General features: G+C 39.5%; 1 protein-coding gene across 1 annotated transcript in view; it reads right to left on the bottom strand.

Moving 5' to 3' along the window:
• Nucleotides 1-553: 553 nt before the first annotated feature.
• trmt61a (tRNA methyltransferase 61A) overlaps nucleotides 554-21,220 on the bottom strand; it is a 43,894-nt gene continuing 23,227 nt past the window's right edge. The window contains exons 3-4 of the mRNA XM_039741811.1: nucleotides 13,189-13,455; nucleotides 554-1,138 (exon numbers count right to left, since the gene is read on the bottom strand). Of these exons, the coding sequence (XP_039597745.1) occupies nucleotides 870-1,138; nucleotides 13,189-13,455 (536 nt within the window). The 3' untranslated portion in view covers nucleotides 554-869. The remainder of the gene's footprint in view (nucleotides 1,139-13,188; nucleotides 13,456-21,220) is intronic.

Here is a 21,220-nt window from a genome sequence, read left to right as displayed (position 1 = left end):
CTTTAAGCGTTGAGGTGTGGGGCCAACGTTCACTCTGAAGTTATACCCGTGTCAAATCTAGGTACATTCTACTATTTCCAAGTTCAACTTTCGCCTACTTATTTTTCAGATCTCCAAGTGCAGCGCCCACCTTGCCATCTTGAACACCCACTAAGATTGGATGGCAGCCCGCTACCATCAATACCCAGTAAACTCTGCTGGTCACTTAAGGGGGTACTCTGCTGGCTTTGTTGCTCCTGAATCCAATTAAAACCAGCCAGAAGCTATTTAGCTTGAAGGCCCAGTAGACCCCAACAGTACCCTGAGAGCCTTCCTGATCCTAGGCAGTACCCCGCTGCCTGGAATTTGACACTCCCACAGCCAGTGTGTATTTTTCCGTGTTACTGGTTCCTGGTTGGCGGGTGTGTTGCATCCTTACGGCTCAAGCACGTCTGCAGCCTTAGTCTATCATCCGTCTAGCCTTGTCAGTTCCCACTCACCCCGTGATAAACAAGACGGCTGAGCTGTGATTGCGTCATTCTGTATGTAGGATTTCATCTTCTGGAGAGCCGGCTCAAATAAAATCATTTAATCTCTTCTCAAGCCACATACGTCTGTTCATTCATCAAACCAAATACTGTATACTATGTAAAAATACACAGCTGCAAAAAAAATAAAATTAAACGATAAACTCAATGAAACTGTATCCCATAATGCCAAGTGGCTCTGGCACATCCCCCTCCCAACAGCCATTCCCAATGTTTATCATTAATCTCCAGAGCAGGCAGCTCCTCTGTAAACTGTCTTCTTGATGTTCCCAAGTTTTGACTATTTATGGAGGCTGCTTGTGCCTGTGCGTGTATGTGCGTGTAGGCTGCTTCCTGCAGAGCTCACAGTAGACTTTTGGTGGCAAATGTCAGATAGCCTGTGTGGCCGGCCATTTCTTTGGGAGTTACAGCACTCTTATATGTCACTGTGGACTGCTGGCTCCCCGGCGGCTCACTCCCGAGGTCAGGCACAGGCAGGCTGACAGTACGCACATCATAAACACGCAGCAGCACCTCCATGGTGCTGATCTCCTCAAAGCCACACTCCGACAGGGCGAGGCAGGTTCTCTGCACTTGTTCAATGCACGGAGAAAAAGAACAGAGGCGTCCTCCTGAAGAATGAGAGAAAGAAAAAAAATACTACAATTTAGAATAAAGAGGCGGTTCTTCTGTCATTGAGGGCCAGCAGCAGGAAAGCCAGTATGGGGAGCATGTGAGGGTGTGACTGTACATGTCACATTAAAACTGGAACTTACATGATGGTGGTGCTACCGTACATGAAGATGGGCAAATGGGAATAAAAGACAGATGAGCAACTCAGATGCAGACCAATGGGAATAAGACAGAGTCAGCTACAGAAATGTAAAGATATACACATGTAGGAAAGATGACATACAGAAGTGTAGACACATCCATGTGGACACACACACAAGAACCTCATACACATGTGTAGTGTTATATTTGCACACATTTTCCACCGATTCTGTAAATTTTAAATTTCTGATTCTACACTCCATAATAAAAACAAATCATCTCACGAGGTAAGAATGTGTGCACGTCAGTGGTTTCGAAAAATCACAAATGCTCACATAGAGGAGCCAGGACAGGCACCATATGACACAAAGGAGAACTAAAAGGTGCTATATTAACAAATATTTTACAGCGCTGTGCGGCTTTCCACACACACTTGGCACACATGTGAGCCCTCTAACAGTAGGGGGACATGTCACAAACAGTTAAGCAGAGCCATTATCTATGCGGCCCCATAGGATTCCACGCACAACCCAACGTTTTGTTTTCATGCCAACATTTTGTCTGGATGGCTGCCAAGGCCCTCAACCAAGTTTGGCCAAATAAAGACACAGATTAAAGTGAAGCTGAACATCCAAATCAGCTAAAGACTTAACAGAAAGGGTGCCCTGCTGTGTAAAGCTGGGTCATGTGCACTCCGATTTCCAGAGGAAGGGTTCATTCTCTCCAAAGCTATCAGCATCACCTCATCCAAATTAAAAACTATTTAATGAGATTAGGAATCCCTAAAGCGTATGGCGCCACATTCTATGGACACCAAGGCCAGGAAAGTCTAAAAGAGAAAACAGGCCCAGAAAGTGACTTAATGTAATACTGGGTGCTTCAGGAAATAAAAGTGACCATCTAAGACATTAAACAAGGAACAGCTGCTGCTGATGGGAACATAAGGAAATGAAAATGTCAACACCAGGATATCAGGAATACAATGCGACAACCTGCAGCACTTACCATCCTAAGGAAATTAAAACTCTAACAGGACTGCCCAACACCAAAAAGTAAAAGAATCCACCATTAGCAGATTCCTGCCCAAAGACAGCCTGTAATTACAAGCACATAAGAACAAACAGCACAACGTAAAGCTGGCACAAAGTGCTGCTCTGCTCCCCATGTGAACTCTGATAAGAAGCAGCTTCCCTGTAAGGATGCAGTGGGCTGATGGCTGCTTCTGTCTTTTGCCAGGGACCTAAGCTGTACATGGCACCCTTATATAGGAAGCAGATTTTGCTACAGCACTTGCACTGAGAATCATTCTACGCCTATTTAAGGCAATGACAGTCTAGCAAAAGAAGTTGTAGCACAGCAGGGGGAGCACTGGCACCCAGGAATAAAAACACTTGGTAAAGACTTAGATCTCGCATAGAAAGAAAGGGGAGCCAACCTGATGTGTGCCAAACTTAATGAAACTTATACTGACCCTGTAAGGTTACTAAATTATACAATGCCAACATTCTGAAATCCACTTAAATCCATTGCTTTCCTGGAAGGAAACAGCCCTGGACAAGGCATTAATCCATTACAGGCCCCACTCACGTCAATACATACTGGCATCTATAATGAGGCCAATTTTAAGGCACTTATTAACCTAATTAATATGTCTTTGAAGTACCTGGTAGAAAAATGATATAAAAAAATCAGGGCAGGAAATTTAACTCCAGGTCACTGGATGTATGAAACAGCAGTGCTACCTTCTGTGCTACCCTGCCACACCTAAGTGTTATACAATTATCATAGACTAGGTATTTGATAGCAATTAAATCAATATTATAAATGTAAAGCTAGTGTCATCTCTATGAGCTCAAAGTCTGCTTCTTTGGACAGTTATCCTTACCACTCTATTTTTTTTCACTCTTATAGGTGTCATTGACAAAATCCCTTACAGGAAAAAAGTCTGCCATCTGGAAGCTCAGCATGCTAACAACCACCTGGAGCTCCCTGCTTTGACACAGTGATAGAATCTGGGAATCAGCTCCCTGGCTCTTGTTCACTAAAAATGAATGATGTACTGGTGTGTGGTGCAATCCGTTAGATGGTTCTTTTACATCAGCTGAAAAATCTCATATGTCTCTCAAACCATTCTAAATCAGTTCTATTGAGTAATTAAGGACAACATTCTAACACCACCTAGAACTACTTGGTTAAGAAATTGAACTGCTTGTCCCAAAGATAATCATCAACATGCTGCTTGCTCCACAGAGATGGCAATCGGATGCAATCTCCATTAGGCCGAGGTCCTGCACAACTTCGGATTAAGGAACTTAGCAACAAAAATTGCTGATGACTCCACTCTCCCTGGCTACCATCTGCTTCAGAGACTTGTTCCACCTGGCACTTAGTAGCTTTGTAACTTAGGCCATTTTCCTGTTGAACCAGAACTTCTGGTCACCTTGACAAATATGATACTTCCTAACAGTAATTAATATAGCAGGAATGAATGGCAATGCAAAGTGTAATTATGCTTTTCAACATCTTGTAGCTTTGCACAGTTTTGTAATTACTGTTTTGGTGTCCACTTTATATTTTTGCTTTGGTTGTATATAACAAATGCACTCACTGAACAACTGTACACCTGTAATGGTCACATTTGCAAATCATGCGGCTGCAATGCAAATGCATAAAATCATGCAGATACAGGATAGGAACTGTCAGCCAAGAACAGAAACCTGAGGCTGATTTGGGCATAGGCTCACCAAAATTGGACAGCTGATGACTGGGAAAACATAGCCTGGTCTGATGGATCTCAATTTCTGCTGAGGCATACAGATGGTAGAGTCAGAATTTGGTACAAACAGCATGAATCCAAGCACCCAACCTGCCTTGTGTCAAAAGTCCCGGCTGGTAGTGGTGGTGTAATGGTGTGGGGAATGTTTCCTTGACACACTTTGGTCCAGTTAATACTCCTCAATCATTACTTGCATGCCATGGCCTATTTGAATATTGTTGCTGACCATGTGCATCCCTTCATGACCCACAATTTACCCATCTTCTAATGGCTCCTTCCAGCATGATAATGCACCATGTCACAAAGTAAAAGTCATCTCATACTGGTTTCATGAACATGACAATGAGCTCAGTGTTCTTCTGTGGCCTTCTAGTCACCAGATCTGAATCCAATAGAACTCCTTTAGGATGTGGTAGAACGGGAGATTCACAGCATGAATGTGCAGCTGACAAATCTTAAAAAATTGTGTGATACAATCATGACAACGTGGACCAACATATTGTGGAATTCATGCCATGAAGAACTAAGGCTGTTTTGAGAGCAAAAGGAGGCCCTCCTCAGCATTAGTGTGGTGTTCAGATTCATTTTCTCAGTGAGTGCATGTGGATCATGTGGAATTTGTGTCATCTAGCAATTACTATGATGGAAGTAAGCAAACTCCAAAGTAAATTCCTTGTGTGCATAACATACTTGCGGAAATAAGGTGATCCGATTTTACTGTTGAAATGCCTAATTTATATACCATTGACCACACTTTATTATCCAAATATTTCTATGTAGATTCAGTTTTATTGCTTTGTACCTTCCCACACCATAACCTATTGCCTGTGGGGGAGGAGTGAAAGCTTTAGATTCTATCAAAGATTTCGATCTCCATACTGAAAATGTTGATGTCTCAATGATGGGTGTGTGTCTGTCTGTGTGTCACAGTTTCTTGAGGACGGTCTAGAGGTAAAACGGCTGGACGAGAAATACCAAACTCGAAACTTAAGTCTGTTATGAGATAACGATGTGCTTAATTATTTTTGAGGCAAATCATGCAAGATAAAGAGGCATTCTAGAGGAAGCCTCAAATACCGCAATTCTGCAATTGAATATGAATTCTTCTCATCAATTGCTGTCATAATGAACTATTTTACTATTTTATGATCAGAAAGATCAGCATCATAGCGGTAAATAATCCCGAAACGTTATAGAATAGTTTGGGTCATGTCCGAATTTATTTATTTTTTACTTTTGTAGGCTTTTGTCAGACTTTGTTTTCTACTTATTTATCATGTACTTGAATTATTCTATTTTGCACATTTTATCCTGTTGCTTTCAGTTGTATTCATGAGTAATGAAGTGCACATTTTAAAAACGCTTTATAAAAATATAACTGATTAACTGAATAAGTAACAAATATGTGCACAGGCTGAAATAAACCATGAGGACAACTATGTACTGATATTCTAATAAATTAATTATTCTGACCCTAGAATGCTGCCGAGTTAAAGAAAAGGACATCGGAATGAACAAACTTCAATTGGCATGTTGGATTTGTGGACATAAAAAGCCTTTAAATATAAACCTGTGGTACAAATGAGCAGATTTGGCCACGTCTTACTCCCACCTACAGGCCTGTGATTGACAGCAGCACCTCTCTTATTCAAGGTAGAAGTTCATATATAAAAGTGAGAGAGAGAGGGCTGAAGTGCAATCTGATTATTTGGGTGGTCATATATATAATATATATATTGTGACAGATGGCCGGGGTCCATGCCTGGCCGGGACACCCCTTCACCACATCTGCCAGGGGGACAAGGGTGGAAAGCTCAGTATCTCCCCCTGGACGCTAGATGGCCGCCTCCCTGGGTTGCAGCGGTGCCTTGGACTCCCGCAGGGCTGCATGGGAGTTGGAGTTCTGTGCAGCTCTGTGGGGTTCCGCAGGCGCTGCCAGGAGCTGCTGGCCACTTTTGGGCCCTGGCTTTGCCTTACCCGGAAATGCAGGCGGATGTTGCCAATCAAGCACCTGGAGCACTTCCGGGTACCCAATAAAAGGAAGCCAGCGACCACCACTCGGGAGCCAGAGTTGGGTGGAGGAGGACAAGGTTGCCTGGGAGGAGTGGTGGTGAACAAAGAAAGAAGTGCTTGCTGTGATTTAGTGTGCTTGGGACTGTGTATTGCCTGTGGGACACGGGGAAGACGTGTGCCCACAGGGGAAGAAAATAGTTTATTTATTTTACACGTGGCTCCCGTGTCCAATCTGTGTCGGGTCGGGCGCTATATAGCGTCATTCTTACTATATATTTTTTTATTGAGCTTCAGTAAAGTTTTAATTTCGTCTTGAGGACAAATAAAGTCTGTCTATACTACTGCATCATAAGTAAAGGATCTGTTAAGAAAGGCCAATCGAGTGCAATGTATCCCTTGCCAGAATCAGCCATTTGTTTTCTATCCATACATTACATCTCCTTCTTGTCAGTGACGGCACTACTCCTCCACTGTAGAGGCCCTTTGCTCTGCCTCCCTAAGACCGGCCCCCCCCCATTCTGGTCAGTCTGTGCTCAAATAAAGTTTTAGTAAATCATGGGTTGTATTGCAGATCAGGGCTGAAATGTACAAATCTTGATGTTCAGAGGCTGACAGAGTAGCATGGTGAAATTAGAATGAGGCTCAATTTTTAACAGTAATTCAACTTGCCATCAGAAATTTCTTTAAACACAGGAGAAAAAGAAAAGCTCAATGAGTCACTTCCACCATTAATCACAACCACTGGGAGACAAGAGCCAGGCACTTGCTGAAAACCAAGAATAGCTCTCCCAAAAATGTGTGAACGTGGGCAACTGGGAAAGTGTGCGCTGTCTGCAGCTAGGCATTTAGAATGCTCAAAAAAAAAAAATATATTGTGGTATGTTGCGATTACACACAGCTACGATGCTATGAAAAAGTACTTGCCCCTATTCTCATATCATCTATTCTGGTATATTTGCTATAATGAATGGCTTCCGATATTTAGACAAAAGCAATATTAGATAAAGGTAACCCAAATAATCATATACCATTGCTAAATCACCCACATGAATAGCTAACTGCACCCTTAGTTACTCACTCTACATCTGAATAAAATTAATTGAGAATTAGACTCAACACAGCCAGCCCTGTTAAATTAAAATATCATCACAACATATGCAGATCCTTACCATAACAGTGAAGTAGTTACCACAAGATTTCTAAAATAACACTATGTTTTACCAATTAGGAAAGTCTTAACAAGCCATTTCTAAGTCTCTGGGGCACCACTGCACTCAGTGTACCATTATCTCCAAATAAGAGAACATTTGGAGCTGGAAGCTCTGCAAATTTTATTTGCTTGATTGTATACTAGGTTACTTTTTTATAATAAAAAAAAGAAACAGACTAAGTAAGAATAGGTTTTATGGGAGAGCAGCATGACAGAAATCTTTGCTATTCAAGGCTGACATCAGCGCCCATTCTGCATTTGCAAAGAAACACCTGGCTGATCCCCAAATCTTTTGGAATAATGAAAGACGTGTACAGGTCCCACTGGGTCTGGTGTAAAGCTAATACAGTGTTTGACAGTAAGAACATTATATCTACAATAAAACATGGGTGTGGGGGTGTGCTTTGCTGCCTCAGGAACTGGAAAACTTGCCATCATCGAAGGAACCGTGAATTCTACACTTTACCAGAATATTCCTAAAAAGAATGTTCGGTTATCTATCCTGAAGCTAAAGTGTATTTGGGTTATGCAGCAGAGCAATGACCCAAAACACAAAAGCAAGGCTAAAAAAAAAACAAATAAATAAAAAAATGTTCTGGAGTGACCTAGCCAAACTCCTAACATGAACCCAATAAAGATGTCGCAGCAGGACCACAAGTGATCAGTTCATATTTGGAAAACTACCAATGTGTCCGAGTTAAAGCAGTTCTCTAAGGAGGAGTGGGCTACAATTAATTAACAGTGACGTGAAAGACTACAATCTAATTATAAGAACTGTTTAATTATGATTAGTGCTGCAACCAAGTATTGAAATTAAGGGGCACTTTTTCACATGGGTGACACGGGTGTTGGAGAACATTGTTGCTTGAATAAATAATGATTTAAAAACAGCTGTGTTTTCACTCAGGTTCACTTTCTCTAATACTGCATTTTGTCTAAAGGTCCATGGGTAACTCACTGTGTAAAATATGTAAAACCACAAGATATTAGGATGGGGAAAATACTTTTTCATTGTAGTGTACATTAATGTAACTTTACAAAAAATGTTTAAAGTTTTGTGTATGTGTTTCTAATGCAACTGACATGATTTCTTCATGCATCACCTTGTTAATTTGAAGTTAAAAAGAATGCAAACAGATTTCATTGTGATAAATAGGAACATCTCTCAAGGAATCGATTTTTGGACTGAATCCTAAAAAAAAGGCCAATTAAAATGAATGCAAAAGAAGTTAATTAGCAGCAAAAATTGCTTACTAATTAAAAAAAGTGCCAGAATGAAAACCTACAGTAATAGAAGTGCTCCAGAATCGGAGTTGTAGACCCCTGAATTAAGGAGTCTGAGTGTTAAATGGCACATCAATTAAAATTAAAGAAAGTTAATAGTTAATTAGCAGCAAAAAACAGGTCCCTGATTAAGTGTTTACAATGAAAACTTGCAGCTAATGTGGCCCCTTCAGTATCAAAGTTGGACACCCCTGATTTAGTGTTTCGTATCTTGGTTTTACGATTCTCTTCATTATCATCATGATTTTCAGTCCGTCTTTCCTGATGTTCCGCTTATTTTATTCCATTTACGAATGAAAAGCCTAGCTATAAATAGTTGCTTCCTTTCAGTTTCATTTGCCCCCGTGTCTCTTCTGCCCATCATTAATTGTAATCTATTATATTAATAACAATTTATGAAATAATATACATAGGAAATTGGTGAATCAATCGGAAAGTTGTGAAAAAAAGTTAAGCATTTAAAACTATGGAAAAAATACAAAGGCAAAGCCCATTTCTGAGTGTAGAATAAGCGTAAAGAAAAAGACCAGACAATTAAACAATGAGATCAGTTAAAAATAAAAGGAGTCACTGACAATGAAATTAGTTTTAACAAAAACCTGAAACGACTGTGAGCCCTCAGGATTTGAGCTACATTAAAACTGGTACCACTTACAGTTGTGTGTGATCATCATTAAATACCTGCCTTAATAAAATATTTGGAAAGAAATGATGGAGAAACAAATGAAGGGCTGACAATTATTAATATCCAATTCAGTTCACAAATCATTTGGATGGTACTGTGAGGAAAAAAAATTACAACGTAAGAATGATTTAATGTGGCCAAAAGAAAGCAATAGAGAGACAAAAAAATAAATAAGTTCAATTTTTGAAAAGGACTGGCTTCTAATTAAGCCACTGGATTGTATCCTGCAGGCACTGCGGCTCTCCATGGCCAAACTTGAGGATCCTTGTCCTACAGTAACAACATATACTGAAGTGGTGCTCCTTCCTGTTGTGCTCCTGTTCACTGCTTGTGGTTAACCCTTTTCTTTCTCTCACTCAACACTTCTTCAAACTCAGTCCCTTTCCAGACCATCCTTTTTTTTTTTGGTCATTACTCTTTTAAATTCACTTTGATGACATCCTGGAGAGTCCATGTGTGCCTATTGTACTCCTCCAATTCTAAATGGCTGATGATATGCATAACGTCTGCTACATCAGTGCAGCCAGGCTGCCTGCTGCTATAATATCGGCATGGCTGAGTGGTTATCATGTATCGGGGCTGAAATCTGGGGCTTTGAAATGCAAATCCAGCAACGAAGAATTAGAATTTCAGTATTTTTCTCATTAATACCTTTAGTAAAAAAAAAATGTAGTAATTGTAACGTGGAGTTTCACTGAAGGTCACTTCTGACTATAGCTGTGTGGAATGTATCTTTGACTTTAGCAAATTTGTCCTCATTTTGAAACACTTTAAGCACCAATGACATATGAAGCACATTTTTTTTCATTGCATCAGTTTACTGCTCATGTTTTGACAGTTTTTAACTAAAAGGCAAGAAAAATGAGTGTACTGCATATACTGTTGAATTTATATTTTTTTCTCTGCTACCAATTAGACTAAACAGTAGTTTAATTTACCTTGCAAAGATAAAATGTTACTTTTTTAATATTTTGCAAAATACCCACAAATGTTTATAAAATGCCCCTGAATCTCAATCATTGGGGGCAAAAGTTGCCACTTAGAAAATGTAAAGGAAAGTTCCAAATGTGTGGTTTTTGGAAGCGAATCTGAGCTGAAGTGTCTTTGACGACCTGATGTGCCAGTGGCACACCCCACATTACAAGAGCCCCCTTTCCTTCTCAATGCAATTGGATGGTGTCATCTTATATAACAATTACATTATCTAGTGGAACAGGTTAGTTAATAACAATTAAAAATGCTATTACTAGTATAACAAAATACAATACCACAAATTACAGTTGGGGAATTACTACATAATGTGCATGTGATCAACATAAGTGAGTTATGTTCAGTTAACACATGACAATTTGATTAAATAAAACTCTTTCTTTAAACATGTATCAACTCAAATCAACCTGAGTAATTCATATAGGTTACATTAATCCAGTTGACTACACTGTTAGAACAACTAATCTGGCTCAATACTGATTAAAACACAGTGAAATTAGATTTGAATTACATTTTTTTTTATTGCATATTTGATGTACATGGACTTTACACACATAACTGAAGTACATTTTTCCAACAAATTATTTTTTGGAATGAAGTCTGGAATTATGTTGTAACAATAGCCCTCAAAATGTGGCAGGAGAAAGGAAAGCACAGGGTAACAGCAGAGAGACAAGCTCTATTCCGTTTTCAAGTGACACAATGGGAAGGGGGTAGGTGCCTTATAAACAATAGGAAACTGTCAAGGAGAAAAAGTTGTTGCTATGCCAACCGGGGTGGGCTACCACTGCTTAACTTTTAACAAGTCTGATGGATAAAAGGAAAAAAGAAGCTGACAGCTGTCCACAGCATGGCAGAAACATGATGATAATGAGCAGTGAGAAAAGAAAGGGAAGGCCAAGTTCTCTGCATGGAACTACAGTCAATCTTAGGCATCACAGTAGCACAACAGGAAGAATTGGTAGCGGCAGTTTTATTTTCTATTTTTTCGGGTTTAAATTAGTTTGATGGGTGATGTGGCCTCACACTAACAGGCTGCTTGCCAACTTGCACTTTTGCTCATTCATGCACAGTCTCAAGGACTACCAACTTGGTCCTTGTTTAGAACTGTTTATATTCCAAGGGCCAGCTACTTAAAGGTTTCATTTAAGGAGAACAATGAGATGGCAGCAAAGGCATGATCACAATTAAACAAAGTACCTACTGGAATTACACTGACTAGCCCGGCTAATTGTAGTGAAGACCACAAAGTGAAAGGCAGCTGACCAGACAAGTTCAGTTTTTCATTATAAGCCATTTTAAAGATTTCAGTATATTATACAGACTATTCTCAAGCTAACTTGCAACATTTTTGTACTAAAGACTCCCATTGACCAGACTCACTCTCCTTCAGGTGAAAAGAGAAGTGCAGATTATTTTGAAGACAGAAGCAGCACTGCTGTGCAGGTATTTTGCCACGTGCTCACAATCATGGCTGCATACATTCTACTGGTCTCATGTGGAACAGGAAGAACCAAAAGAATGCAGAAAGCTGTTCAAAGATCTGCCAACGTACCACATCTCAGGTCACTGGAGTGACAACAAAGAGCTGCGAGGGTGTTTCATTTCTAGGTGGCTTAGAATGGTGGAAGCTAGCAACTTGAATATGGCTGGACTCCAGCAGCACATAACTAGGAATTGAGTAAAAAAAGGTGCATTTATAATGTAAAACCTTTGGCTATGTATCAGAATGACTCGATTCAGCTTGGACTTTTGACCCTCAAGAAAAACAAAAGGATGTACTAAATTGGTCTCAAAGGAGGTAATCTAGATTAGAAAATTCTAGTTGCACGACAGCAAAAAAAAAAAAAGGCACACTTGACAGCAGACATGATTCTGCTTGTGAGAAAAAAGAGCAGTGGCCTGATTTATAAATTCTGGCACATGACATCATAACGCGAATAGCATCTGACAGCGTGTACAATGAGTTGGTGACAGAGCCTCTTTGTATAAACTCTGATAACGCCGGTCTCAAAGTCCGATTAGCAAGTCTATCGCACCTTTATTTAATATTTACCTTTCCAGCCAAAGAGACTTGAGAGTGGTTGCTGTTTTTTCCTTTATTGAGCTTTCCTCGACTTTGACAAGGCTAGCATTCTGTGATAGTGCCATTGCTTAACATATTCACCATGGTTATTTCAACTACAGGACAGACCCTTCAAAAAATGTAAATAAAAACTTTAGAGTCATCTCCCAAGTTGTGATTGCTGCTGCCTGGATACTCTTGTTACTTTTTAAAGCTGAAAACAGAGTATCGATGATCAAAATTTCTATTTAAATGTTTTATTTGTATACACAGAAAAAACACATAGCCAAAAAACAATGAATTTACAATAAGGACGCAATTTGATTAATTTACTACATTTTCCTAAACGTTGACGCAGTCACAATATGTGCTAATAAAGGAATAAAATTAATAAAATTATCGGTTTTGCCAGTGCTGTTGCAGTGTAACTTAATGACTAACAGCCGATGAGAGTGAGTACTAGCAGAGGGTATTAATTTGGGTAGACAAACTCAAACTCATGCGCTTTTAAGTTTGCAGGTGAGCAGCTGGAAATCTCCCAAGTTACCTATGCACATCCTCACCTTTAGTTATTTAAAAAAAAAAAAAAAAAGGTATTCACACGACAGGAAAGGAATACACCCCCTTTTATTTTCATGGTGTTATGGTTTAAAGCTCATAATTTAAAAAAGTAGACAGAACAATACAAACATAAGTACTAGGAAGTGTGGAGCATGGCATCTTAAACACTCCTAAACTAACAAATGTATTTGCTCTTCTGCAGAAAGGAATAGTTACTGTATGTAATTGAACAACTCAAGTATTCATGACAGATGACTGAACCTGTGGACACCAGGCGCTATATATTGTAGCTCTGTAATGGCAGTGATGTAACTTTTAACTTACCTCCCTGCTTGATGGCAGCCTTGGCATGTACTATGGCCTCCCAGGGTGAAGGAATGTCCAGAAACACAGCATCGGCAACGCCAACCACTCCAAACCCATCTTTACACACATCCTGATTCTTTACTGTAACCAAGTGTGCTACACGGTGGGCAATGAATTCTTCAGTTGCTTTCTCAGCTCGCTGCTGGTGAAACTCCACTGTGTACAGATGTCCTGTGGGGGCGATGGTTCTAATAATGGAGTGAGACAGAGAGCCACTGCCAGTACCTGGAAAAGAAACCAGACATTATTTAGCCTGGACTAACCACTCATGTTTATCCTCCTCTTCATTTCTTTTTAATCTTGCCAATTGTTAATTCATGAATGTGCTGCAGTCTAGATGAACAGTTAACAACATGGATTCCCAATAAAAGACACAAATGAATGAATATAAGAACATAACAAATTTGACAAAGAAGAGATGAGCATTCAGTCCATCAAGCTTGTTTGTTTAGCTAATAGCTAAGCTGTCCCAATATCACATTCAAATAATTCTCAAAGGTTGTCAAGATTTCTTCTGTAACTTCACGGCTTTGTAGTTTGTTCCAGATTCCCACAAGTCTTGTGTAACGAAGCACTTCCTAGCTTCAGTCTTAAATGTACTTCCCCTTAATTTCTACAGGAGTTCTTGAGTATGTGATTCACCATTAAGTTGAAAGAATTCTGCTAGATCTACTTTATCAATGCTTTTGAAGTCCTAGATTAGGTCCACACATAGTCTTCTCTGCTCAAGACTAAACAGGATTAATTCTTTGAGTCTACTGGGGTAGGACATGTCCTTAGGTCTCAGGATGCGCTTAGGTGCACTACTCTGCAAAACATGAAGTGTTGCTATGTCTTTCTTGCAGTGTGGTCACCAGAACTGCACACAGTACTCCCACAGGCTGTCTCACTAGTGAGTGATATAGTCCTAGTATAAAATCATTTGATTTAAACAAATACGAGTGACACAGAGACACAGTGTTTAACACTGTTAATTTATAGCACCAGGAGATCAGTTGTACTGGCTCCGAGTATGCTGTCAGCACATTTAAATTCTCTCCTTATCCATTTGGTTTACCAGTTCTCCTCACACATCCCAAATATGTGCAAATTTAAATACAAGAGTCTATAGCTGTATCTAGGACTATTCCTTCTAACAGACTGGTACCCAGTCAGGGTTAGTTTATGTGTTGCACTTAGTGCTGCCACAATAAGGTCTGGCTACCCATAGTCCTCAACTAGATTAAGGAAGGAAGGAAGGAAGTCAGAATTTCAAATAGGATGTGAAATGATTACATATCGAGAGTACACTGGGAGATACGGGCCACACTAAGAAGTGTGAACTAACCTTTGACACACTTCACGGGCTAAGCTGAATACTAATAAATGAAGTGACCTTATGTCCTTGAATGAGTTCAGATATGAGAAGTTGTTATTGGCAGTCCATCAAGCTCCTTTATCTGTGCTGGGAGGTAAAACGATTGTCTTGAAAAGTCACTGGCAGTCACTTGAAATTTGTTGGGAAGTACTTTTTATTAAGGATACCCCAAGAATTACTATATAAGCTGGGTTGGGATTACAAGCTTTTCCAGGTTAAACTGGAAATTATTCACTGAGCAAGGATTTGAATTTTATTCTACAATGACCCCAAAGTCACACTGTATTGCCGATTCCTCCTTAATTGTACGATAAAGATTTAAAAATGTAACAACTCAAATGGCAAAGAGTGAGATGGCCTTTTTCATGGTTCCATGGACATGAAAAAGTTTGTGCCTTTTGCTAGTATGCATGTCACCAAGGCTGTCGTTTTTTTCTGGCGCACTGAATGCAGAACACAATGTGCACATTTGATAGAATTAATGAAAATAGAAAGCTCTTCAGACCGCTGCTGCTGTGACAGAACCTTTCTTTCATACCAGAGGGCCGCTCTCTCTGGCAGCGCTGATCATGTAAACATTGGTTTTGTTCACATGGCAACAATGAGGCCAATGTTTACTTAGAGGTCTTTGGCTCCAATGCAAATTGGGCCGGAAGAGCACAGTCCAAGAACCAAGTCAAGTGTATGTTTGTGAGGGAATGGCCAAGATGAAAGTACTCGGCTCCACAATCCTGTCAAGGGCTCCACTAGCTTATTTTTAGTTGAAGGATGTCCTCACTTCTCTTGAAAATCGGCTATTTCACGACCAAACAGAGAACAAGAGGGTGTTCTCTTCAGATACTGACAGTGCTGCACAAGTAGGTCACTCCCTGAAGCTCAGGAATCCCCAGTAGCCACACAACAGCATATTCGGCTCATCTGCCATTTCCAGTTTTCTATTCTGGCCACAGGGGGCTGTTCAATCCAAATAGTGTGTCTACCAGCATGACGGTTTCTAATCTATGTTTAACAAACAGAGCTTGAAAACCCAACTCAAGTCCAACACTTATGTGTTGATGTGAAATGTCTTTTCACACTTTTGACCTACATTTGGCTTCTAATTATCTGCTGCAGGATTAGAAAGGTTTAATGGGCCTCTGAACTGCCACCTAGATGATCTGCCAAGGGCCTGAGGAGTACAGAGAGAGCTTGAAAGCAGGAATGCAGATACTTGGACATGAAGGTTTAAGAACAAGGGTGTGCTGAAAACATATTACAGGGAACGAATACCAAAAAATATACACTAGAATTTCAGAGATGGAAGAGCACCTTGTTTACACAGTTGAGGCAAGGGGGTGGACAAAGGAAGCTATTTTAAAGGAAATAGATATCTATTAATTATGAAATGAAGGTTTGCTGCTCTATACACATCACACAGCAGTATTTATAAAATTAGATTTGCTGCTCTATACACATCACACAGCAGTATTACACGCTGGTACACTCATAGACACTCCTACATTGAACAGAAAAACCAACAAGGAAGGGCTGCATTCTCTCTAGTAAGGGCGATATCAATAAAAGTGTTAAGAATCACTGCTCCACAAGAACCAACAAACCAGCCTGAAGTTCAAACTAAACTGTAGTCACACATACAAAACAGACCCTCTAGAAGAATTATTTCCGTATCCTGACCAATGTTCCTCCGACACTCATTTACAGTTTCAGCAAGTTAGGATGTAGTTATGTAAAAGAGTTAATGCCAAATTAAGAGCCTGTGGAAACCAAGTATGATGATGAAAGTGGATAACCTAAAATACTGGAAAAAAAAACAAAACAAAAAAAAAACAGAAGTCAACTACCAGCAGGCAAAGCAACAATGAACACTGGGCAGCCAGAGCATGCAAGAATGGACAGGAAGATGTGGAGACCATTCTTTGACACATTATGCCCTGCAAAGAATAAAGAGGGTTACTAATAATAGCACAGGTGACAAAGCAGTTAGTGCTGCTAGCACACTGCTCTAAAGATCTAGGTTTCATTCCTAGCCTGGCCTTTGTCAATGTGGCACTTAAGGGTGTGAGAGTAGGCATCCCAAGTTGGACTGACATCCTATTTAAGGCTGGTCTCTGAATGGCACTGAGCAATTCAAGCATGGGCTTCAGCCTGCCACAAAGCTGTAAGTAAAGAAAATAGAATCAGAAACCTGACTGAACTTAATAATGAGTTTAGCTCAAAGCAGAAGCTGACCTGTGGTTGATTTCAAAGGTGCAGTCAAGCCTTGCATGTCCAATAACTCTTTACGAACTTAGCTGTACGCATAATTCTATTGACTGAATAGCAATGCTTCTCAAACACAGGGTCATGGCTTGATGTCAGTGGGTTGTCATCATTGGTTCACAAGTAGGTCATGAGTGGTTAGTGGTGGGCCATCTAAATGATTGATAGCTTGAGCATGGTGAGCTTGTTTCACCAAGCAGACCCCAAAAAACCTAACCCCAAACCAACCTGAACTTTCTATCGCTCTTCTTTCATTAAGGAGATGTTGCTCTTCCAATAGCGTTTGTTTCACCAAGGGGGGACCCCAGTTTGCTTTTTCTAAATGTTAAAAAAAATGGAATATAGAGTAGTGAACGGTAAAAAATTCAATCAAATTATATCGTTATGTGGTGTGACCACCCTGTGCCTTTAAAACTGTATTAATTGTGTTAGGTACACTTTCATGCAGATTGTAAGATAATCAGCAGATAGGTTGCTTTAAGTACCTCGGAGAACATGCTGCAGTTGTTCTGCAGACTTTCATCCCTTCAAGTAATTACAGACAGCCTTGATGATGTTGAGATCAAGACTCTATGAAGGCCAGACCATCTGCTGCAGAACTCTTTATTATTCTTTTTGCTAAAGATGGTTCTTTAGGACCTTGGCCCTTGATAGAATGAAACTGGGATGATCAAACTCCACCCTGATGGTGTTTCATAATACTTGTGAACCAACCTGTACTTCTCAGCATTGACAATTCCACTCATTCTGACCAAATAACTAATTCTATTTGAACCTCTGCCATGTATTACTATTGGCCGTAGATAAGCACCCATTTAGTACTCGTCAGCTTTTCTGCTGACAAAGTACCAAAAAGCAATCAAGTTTTTATCTGAAAAGTGGCATGTTACATAATATATTTCACTCTTTAACAAAATATAAAAGCATCCATGTAACATTTAATTTTTTGGAAAACGTTTGGAAATATGAATGTATGTTTACAGGGTTTCTCACATAAATCCCATACTCAATAAGCAAGAGCAAGGTTATAAAGCATGACTATTAAAATGTGAGGTGACAAGTGGGCCAATGAATTAGGTGGTTGTCAGTCTGTTCCTTCACTGCTGTCTCAATTAGAAGGCTCAGTGTATGTAACTCATGGCTTCTGCATTCTCAGTTTTTTTCTTGCAGCATTACACACGCCGATTATTTTTGGAACATCTTCAGCTCAATCAGCATGCCTCACCATAACATGCCATTCAGATTTTTTCCCTAATTAAATGTAAACTCCCAAACTCATGTTCGCTGTAAATCTGAATGGTCTCCTCCCTGGAGATACAAACGTGTTAAACTTACTAATGAACTTCAAATGCTGTACATTTTATGAATAAACCATGGCCAGGATGAATGAGCCATGAAGTGTTGCAAGTGGCTGTCAGCAACGCCTCCGCACGGATTTCACTGCAGCCGCCCATTATTTACTCATTAAGGCAGAGAATTGTGAGACAAAATGGGTACATTGGATCTCAGTAATATTACCATATTACCAAGATGACTGGTGAGTCAGCAGTTTCTTCCATTCAACTAGCTACGATGAATAGATACAAGATTCACTCCACCCCCACCATCCCTAAAAGAAGGGGAGGTGGTGTTGAGGTCAAAGTCACTTCCTTGTGGAACAACAGCTTGTACTTTAGTTTCCAAGCACGTCGTCCATTCAGGCAGCTGCAGCGCCACAGAACTAACCATTTTTGTAGGCCACATGCAGTTATCAAACCTGATCAGCAGAGGTGAAAAAGCATGACAGGAGAATTGCTAACCCAATAGAATGAATGCTAATATGGACTGGAGAAAAGCTGAGCATACGTGCACAACACATGTAAAAAAACACAGGACAGAATGTGCACGTTAGAGCACAATTGGGGCTTCATGGAGTAACAGCACTAGACTCCATGAACAAGAAAAGCTTATAAAGTCCACAACTGCTGTCAAAGCATGTCCTAAATCATAAATAACTCAATGAGAGAGGTCAAAGATAAGTCTCTAAGGGTTGCAAATGCCTCCTGCCACCATGTCTTTCAGGACATTACACTTCCCTTGGCAAACTAGGTGAAAATGAGCTGCTCATTTCAATGTTCTGAATTATGTACAGTATCTGAATTTATTGGTATTTTTCATCTGCCAGGATTTTCATCCTCCTTCCTGACCACCAGGACCCCTTTACCTACCTAAGCTGTACAAATATGTTACTGAGAAAAGACAAGCAAGAGTGGGGCTAGTAGCAACTTCTAGATGGAATCTGTGGAAATGGTTCTCCTGATACCCACTTGCTCTTACTTATAGGTGTAAAAGGAGCTGCTGTGTTTTGTTTGAGAGACAAAACTTAACTTATGGCAATTATTATGCGATAAGGTCAAGCAACACATTAGGGAAGCTGTTTGGAAACATCCATCCATGGACTATGAAGTGTGCTCATTCCGACTCAGGACTGTTTTGGGATCCTTCCCAGGAAATACTCACATACATAAGTGGAAGAAAACTCTTTACACACAGCTAGCACACTGGAGCTGTGAGGCAGCAGCACTAACCATTGTGCCACCATGTCTCTACCATCTGCAAACACACAAAACATTTTTTGTCTTCAAAAAATCTGCACAATTCCTGAAAATTATATTACATTATATATATATATATATATATATATATATATATATATATATATATATATATATATATATATATATATATATTATATATATATATATATATATATATATATATATATATATACAAACGTCCATGCAAACATTTACAAGTTACCAAAGCAATCTAGAGTGCCAGCTTGAAGACTTCGCAGACAGGCACACAGAGTAACACAGAGGTCATAAGCCCAAGAGCATTTAAAGAGCCGTTTATCAGGCCAGGCTCGACAAGTTAATTGCACACATATCATCTGACGCAGTGCATCAGAGGCAGTGCTGCCTGATACCAGGGGGCACACAATCAAAGTTACACATGTAAAATACTCAAAAGGTGTATCCGTCAGCCAAAACTCACAGATGAAGGTCATTTGTACTGAAAGCTGTAAAGTATGCCTTCCCTGGCCAGCAGGTCTACAAGGTGACTTTCTGTTGCAGGTTTCTCTCTCCTCGTTTTTGACCACTAGCACAGTCTCTTTCTTTTAATATTCTCTTATTTGTAATGTCCACTGCAACAAGGTTTTATACAACACTATTTGGACAAAGATAAAGAATGAGGGGAACCTGAAAGATCCTGAAGACTTCAGATGGGTGTGGACATCACAGTTTTAGTTTAGCACATACAGCTAGGCAGGACTGAACAGGGTGCCTTCGCAGAACAATTTGTCATCATAGAGTCAATAAAAAATACATTTGTACAATGGCTTGCCTACCCTTTAATAAAATTAATTAAAAAAAAAGATATATTTAAAGAAAGACAATTCTAGTATTTATACCTCACACAGTCCCAAAAATCAAGTACAGTACAAAAAACAAAATGACACAAATAGCAGCATACTAAAAATCAATGACAGTATAAATGCTGGATTTAATTACAAGGAGGACATTACTAAGCCTATGTCAAAAATTATTAACTAGGCCACCTTAAGTCATCAGGGATTAATGAAGATAATGAAAGAAGTCTCCCAGCAATAAATTACTGGAGTCAAGATGAGAATGACTGGAGGGTGTGTCCAAAACGTGGAAGAGCACATCCAAGCAGAAGACATAAATTTAAACCCTGCTTCACTTCACACAGCTGCACAGAATTACGCATAACTGGCAAAAAATAAAGAAATGGGTAAGGAATCAATGCATTTGTACAAAAATACCAAATCACACAAACTTAGTATTGTGCAAGTCCCAGCAAGCATACAGCGCGAGGCAGGATCAAATACTGAAAGGGGCGCCAATTCATCTCTACCGTTGTTCATCATGTCCACACTTTAATTATTAATAGTACACATTATTTAAATGAAGGTAATAATTTATCTGTATAATGCAATATATATACTTTACTGCATTTCATCTTAAAAAAAGATATCAAGAGCTCCAAGAAGATAGCGCTTGGAACTGTAAATCGACTTAGAAGCCAGTCATCATCATCTATAAATACGCACTCTCTTCTATTGAACTAAATTTCCTTTACTGTATGGTACAATGAGATTAATATGCAAAACCTCCATAAACTTATGTTCCTATAAAATGGTAAATTAACAATAACAACAATAATAATAATAATAATAATAATAATAATAAGATAAAAAATGAAAAATATACAATATGAAAGCATAAGTGGCTCAGGTTGTGCAATATAACAACTATAATGCAAATTTACAGTGAGGTAATTGTACTTATAAGTAAAAACAGTTCTACC

Source organism: Polypterus senegalus, chromosome 18 (assembly GCF_016835505.1).
Source record: "Polypterus senegalus isolate Bchr_013 chromosome 18, ASM1683550v1, whole genome shotgun sequence".
In the NCBI taxonomy this organism is placed as follows: domain Eukaryota; kingdom Metazoa; phylum Chordata; class Cladistia; order Polypteriformes; family Polypteridae; genus Polypterus; species Polypterus senegalus.
Note: the sequence above shows the minus strand (reverse complement) of the source record. Positions and strands in the feature narration are given on the sequence as shown.